Here is a 6,000-nt window from a genome sequence, read left to right as displayed (position 1 = left end):
TGTGTGTGCGTGTGTGTATGTGTGTGTGTGTGTGTGTGTGTGGGGAGGCAGCCGGACGAGCTCTCTGCGCATTGTTGAGAAACGGGAGCGTCGGGGCTGCATTCCGCCAATATCTCCGTCTCATCACTCAGCAAACTTCTCAGCCAACTTTTTTTGGGGGATTGTTAGTGTTTTTTTTTATGAGAGGAGGGAAGCGAGTGGTACGAAGGTGAAACAGCGAGTGGAATGGAGAAGCATAAAGGTAAGAGGAGGATTTTTTCTTTTTTTTAAAAAACCCAACAACTTTGCGTCAGTAACGTGAGCTGCTGACTTCTCAACAGCCTCTATGTCATCGCTGACAAAGCATCTTTATGGGAAGTATATTATTTGCTCATGCATGTTTTAAAATTAGATTTAGGATGCATTATAAGCATTTGCTGCAAGAACCGGATGTGAAGACAATGAATGTGTTGTTGGTTCGTTTTTGATACCACCATGGACACATGAAGGTATCAGATAAGCTGGTTTTAGTTGGGATTGGTCAATGCTGTCAGCATGGATATTGCCTGCTCACCTGCCTCTAATACTGATGATTAAAGTTCCTAAAGCTGCCTCCGGGCAACGATTCCTCAAAGTCAGAAGTGAATGCACCATGAATATGAAGACGTGTGGCTTATCCCACAACCGCCTCTCCATCCAACTGGGCTCTATAGTTTACACTGTGGCAACTGATGAAAATCCCAATAGCAGCAACATTGTTCTCACCGCATTCCTCGCATTCCTGTGGTTATTTGTCCATGAGGGATGAGCAAGGCCGTTTAATGCTTCCTGGTTGACGTAAACAAAGAGTTTGAAAGTGGTCAGGAGAACGACTGCACCTCGCCTTGCTGTCAGATCACCGGGGGGGGAGTTTAGTCATCTTTGGCCCTCAGCAACACGACGTGCGAGCCATCAATCAACATCCTGGATCGCCGTCACCGGTCAGGATGAGGCAACTGGGTGAAGCAGCGAGTCTAACTGGGATTGGGATTGGGATCCCCCCCCACCGCCCCAACTTGAAATTCTTGCTGCATCGGTCTCGTTCTCCAGCTGATGAACCAGCCTGGGCTGTGTACTCCCACGGTCTCCCAGAGTAGATGGCAATCAGTGCATTGTGGTCATTCATCCAGAGTCTCATGTGTAGCTTATCTATTTAATAAGACTGCAAATATTTCTGACACGTTTATAGATTAAACCATTCATTGACTGAGGAAAATCTAATATCTCATACACCGATTTTGACAAAATGATGCATCTCAATGTCATGTTTCGCAATTGAAGAGATAGGGATTTTCCACCAGAGGAGTTACATTCTTCAATGGACCGTCTATGCAGCATGTTACAGCATTTTGCAATGTAATTGATCAGAGGAGGAGGGAGCTGAGGGCAGGTGGGGTGGTGCGGGGGAATGATAGTCCACCTGGTAGTTTCAGAGTGCAGAGAAGGAGCTGGTGTGTGTGTGTGTGTGTGTGTGGCTGAAATTAGGACTGCAGTCTTTTGGCAGCTGTACTCAGCAGCACCAGGACACTGAATTAGATACCAACAGCCACAGGCAGTCAGCGGAGGAGGTACAGGAAAGGAAAACCTTGGAAAAATCCAGGGAGGCCAATGACAAGGCAAGGCATTGTTTGCGATTCTGGATGTGCTCTGTTTTTCTCGAACCTGACTCATTCCAGAGGAACAGCTTTCGGCAGCTCCTGTCACCGATTCTCACACCTTCTGCCAGAGCCAAGGATCGAATTAGTGAAAGCTCCCGGAGCGTATTTTGTTTGAGAATCATCGTTACAGTAGAGGACATATTTTTTTTATTGCAATGTATGGCTTATTGGTCACTGGCACCATTTTCAGAATTTCAGTCATTCAGAAACTTTACCTGAATAATATACAAGTATGGAGAAATAATTTAAAGTGTAATACCACAAATATTCCCATAAAGAGAATGGATTTTTTTCAAGATCCAATATTTATTATCTTCATTTCCTTGTCCATCATGCCTTCACCTCACCTCCTTGCTTGTTTTGCTTTCTGTGCTATCATGGATTCTGGGTAAAGCAGCTAACGTTGAATCCACTGTTCAGATGTTTTACCCAGAAAAGCAGCAATGGGGTCTGTGATGAAGACTATTTTTTCCTTAATAATCAATAATCTTATTCCGCCATCACTTCCAGAACAAAATGCAAGACAAATGGAGGCAGATTGACAGATGTTTTGATATAGTCTTTTATCTTTTTCAACCCCTTGAACATCTGCAGCACCATTTTTAGTTTCCTAGCCATAAAATGTTCGATTATTTGATGTAGTGTCAAAAACCACTTGTTGCCGAAAAGCTATTTTCACTTTTATTAACACCGCTGGCAGCGTCTTCAGAGCTGCTGTTTTAATAGTCTGTGAACTGAAGCGATCACGTGACTTCGCAGTCCAAATAAATCGTGCAGTTCGAGTGATAGCGGTCGAAAAATTAGAGTTTCAAAGTGTGCTTTTCGGTGTAGCATGACAACGTGACAGAGCCAGTGGGTTTAGTGGGTTTGACCTCCCGTAAGCTCGGCGGAGGCGGGCTCAGATGTGGGGAGGGGGGCTGGCATGGGGTCTCCTGGTTCACTTGTGTGTGCATGTGTCACAGGGCTGTACTTGCCAGCGGGGAGCGAGTGCAGTAATTCAGGAAGCCGGCCTGGGCTATAAAAATGATGAAAAGAAAGACGCTCCTTCCTGAACTGACGGTCTCCCTGATCTGTGGCGGTGCAGCGCCCCATGTGAGTTTGGCCCTTTTCGCCCTCTGGGGTCTCACTCCTGTTCATTTACAACACATCAAACGTGGCTTTGTTTATTGGATACAGAAGCTCTGGATCAGATCCGTATTGTGTTTTTTTTTTCCCCCCCTCTCACCGGTCCTCTTTTGAAGGAAATGGTTGTTAGAGCAACAGCTTACTCTCTTGTAATCACACCCACATGCACACTCACTAGTTTTGACTCTCCCCGCAGCCCTCCCGGCCACTTATCTATGGGATAATAACTGAGCAAGAGAAGCTTTTTATGTGGGTGACTCTGAGGCGGCATTGCTAGTTAGTTTTTATTTGTCAGCAGCTGCTTTGAGTCTGCCGCTCTCTTTCTCGCCTTGTAAAGCTTCACTTTTCCTTCATCATGAATCTGCATGGCATAATCTTGCATATACACCCCCACACACCTCAGGATATCAAGAGGACAATGCCTTTGGCTGTAAGTGGGGGTCCTGTGGAGCGAGGGAACGTTGGAGTGAGGAAGATGTTGTATGCGCTTTTGATATTTGATATTAAAAATATCTTTAAACCTACAATTATTGATTTCTCACGCCACTTGAGGGTTTAAATTCCAATATTCACTCAGTATTTTGCTCTATTTTGGTCTCCACCCAACTCGTGAATGCTCCACTATGTTCTCGAGCGAGTTGCCAACCGTTTCGGTTTGCCGTTTGGTGTTGAGCAGTAGTCATATTGTACAACAGTGTACAGTGTATCTGAGCTCCAAACAGCTGCTGCCTTTGAGAATTGTGAGACTCATCAAGTTATTGGCTGCGAAGCCGAAATAATAAAAAAAAAAGAAAAAGAAAAAGAAAGAGGAGAAAGTTTCCTCAGTGCTGAGGGAAATTCCTAGTGATATTCCTCTGTGGTTTCGTCACCATGTTCATTAAACATTAAACTGAGCCACCAACAGGCTAGAAATTCCTTTTTTTGCAGTTTCTAAAGCAGTAAAGCAGTCAAATGTTAAATATTAATGTTGGATTCTGGAACTTTATTGTATTTACGCCCCTTTTTCACTTCCTGCATCTTTGACTTTGCTCTACGCACACACACACACACACACACACACACACACACACACACACACACACCACACACACACACACACACACACACACACAGACACGTACTTCATGTCATCAGCTAAGCCAGAATGTTGAAACCTCAGCTCAAGCCTCCATCTGCAGGGACTACAGTAACATGCGCTGCATCCTAATACAGATGAAGTTGCTCAAGTACACCGGGGCCCCTTCCTTAAAAAAAAAAAAACCCAACAAAGACTGACTTTGATTTTTAGTGCCCATTAGCATGTTTCAGCTATAAAAACGGGCCTGATTTCTCCAAGGGCCGAGCTGTAAGCCTCGATATCACCAAGACGGCACAGATCTGAAGGAAGACTGGAAGAAAGACAAGGGTGTTGGGAAAGATAAAGCGTGAGCTGAATAAAGGCAGGATTCAATAGTTGGCGCAGAGGGAAGATGAAAGAGGAGAAATATGAAAAAGAAAGTGGAACTACACTTAAGTAGTGAGTATTTGTAACCTTATAAAAAACACTTAATCTGTGGCTCAGCATCTTCAGAGGAATCTGCTGTTTTAACATTTGCTGCCCACTCTCTCTTTCTCACTCGCAGTGCTTTAAGCCTTCAACATTCCCTTTTATCTTTTTCCTCATGTGACATGCCTTAAAGCATATTTTTGCATCCGCAAAAACAAATTCATTAACAAACCCCGAAAGAAATGAATAAAAAAAAGGGACAACATCTGAAATCATGTACTCTACTAGTTCTTTATGAGTCATCGTGACAAGACTGACACTTTCCATTTCACCAAACACACAGCAAGTGATTCCACCGGCTTCCTCTTCTCCGCTCGTCGTCATGTTGAAGAGTGTTTAAAAACCAGTGGATTCTGCAGACTCTTTGCCCTTGACAAAAAAAAACAAAAAAACAAAAAGACACTGGTCAACCTCAAGCTCCTCCCACATCACATTTTTTCCCACAGTGTACAAAACACTTCCTGTCACTAGTGTGTGACTACAAGGCTGACACGGGCTTTTATTTTTGAACCACTTTGACATTTTTAAGCATGCCAACGTTGTTTCCAATGAAGGAACACCATCCGTTATTGATTGATTGATAATGAGTCAGTTTTGCCTGACTCATCACTGTGTCTGGCGAGGAATCTGAAACGATGCTTTGTTCGGCCGTGAATGTGTCTTGCAAGCAGACTTTAAACTCTAGACAAATAATTTGACACTTTTCCTGCTGGCTGGAATGTGATTTTATTCTAGAATCTATTCTATATGGATTCAGGAGTCATGGTGAGAGACATTATCATAAGGAAGTAAGTGGTTTAATGCTTAGTTTTTGGTAAACAGAGAAGAGGTTATCAATTAAGCCTTTGCCTTTTAGTGGGGGCAAAGTCTTTCTGTCACTGTAACTGCTAACATGCTGCTAACTATTTTCATTATAAGGCTTCATTTGCAGTGAGAAACTAATCAAAACCACCGTTGTGTTGATTTAGTGCCATGAGAAAGGGATTCATGTGCTTTTACCATCTTGCTTCAATATATATTCCTTCGCTTTTCCTCTCGTGTCACTTTGTCCACTTCTTTCTCTCCAAAGTTCCTTCGGTGCTGCTATCAGACACAGGCGGCCCCCTTCTCTGAGGTCATTCAGTTGACACCCGCTTTTTTTTTTTATTCAGGTTTCTACAGCAATAGCACCAAAACACAGCTTGGATTAATCCAGCCATGTTCATGCGGTCCCAGACCCACAGCTGAACCCAGCATGTAGCTGGGAGGCAGACCAGCATCTCTCAGCAGCGATCAAACACCAATCAAATCAGTGTTTTTATCCCTGCTGTCAGCCAATTATCAACCACACTCGCCAGGCCTGGGCTGGAACAAACCAATCATACGTGGCTTCTTCTCCCGGTTCTATTGAAACTGACCCAAATGGTCAATATCATTTGGGTGTTTTCCCCTCTGGAAGGTTGGTGTGTAAATGTCACATAAAAGAAGCAAATCTGCTCTACTTTAGTCCGTTTTTCTTTCCTGTCTACTGAAGCAGAAACAGCTCAAACCAAACAGAACGCTGGTTCCAATTCTTCTTTCCACCACTTCCCTTTCAGACGGTGATGCAGCTCCGCCATTGTCTCCACACGACACTAGATACGTGGGTCAACGTCATCAGCCTCTTCCTTTTAA

General features: G+C 43.8%; 1 protein-coding gene across 2 annotated transcripts in view; it reads left to right on the top strand.

Moving 5' to 3' along the window:
* Window positions 1-6,000, top strand: part of afap1l2 (actin filament associated protein 1-like 2) — a 27,983-nt gene continuing 21,983 nt past the window's right edge. Inside the window, exon 1 of one of the 2 annotated variants that reach the window (XM_084040035.1) lies at window positions 1-241. In XM_084040035.1, the coding sequence (XP_083896161.1) occupies window positions 226-241 (16 nt within the window). In that variant the 5' untranslated portion in view covers window positions 1-225. The remainder of the gene's footprint in view (window positions 242-6,000) is intronic. The other variant, XM_084040036.1, reaches the window with a different exon arrangement.

Source organism: Eutrigla gurnardus, assembly GCF_963514095.1.
Source record: "Eutrigla gurnardus genome assembly, chromosome: 22".
NCBI classification, from domain to species: Eukaryota; Metazoa; Chordata; class Actinopteri; order Perciformes; family Triglidae; genus Eutrigla; species Eutrigla gurnardus.
Note: the sequence above shows the minus strand (reverse complement) of the source record. Positions and strands in the feature narration are given on the sequence as shown.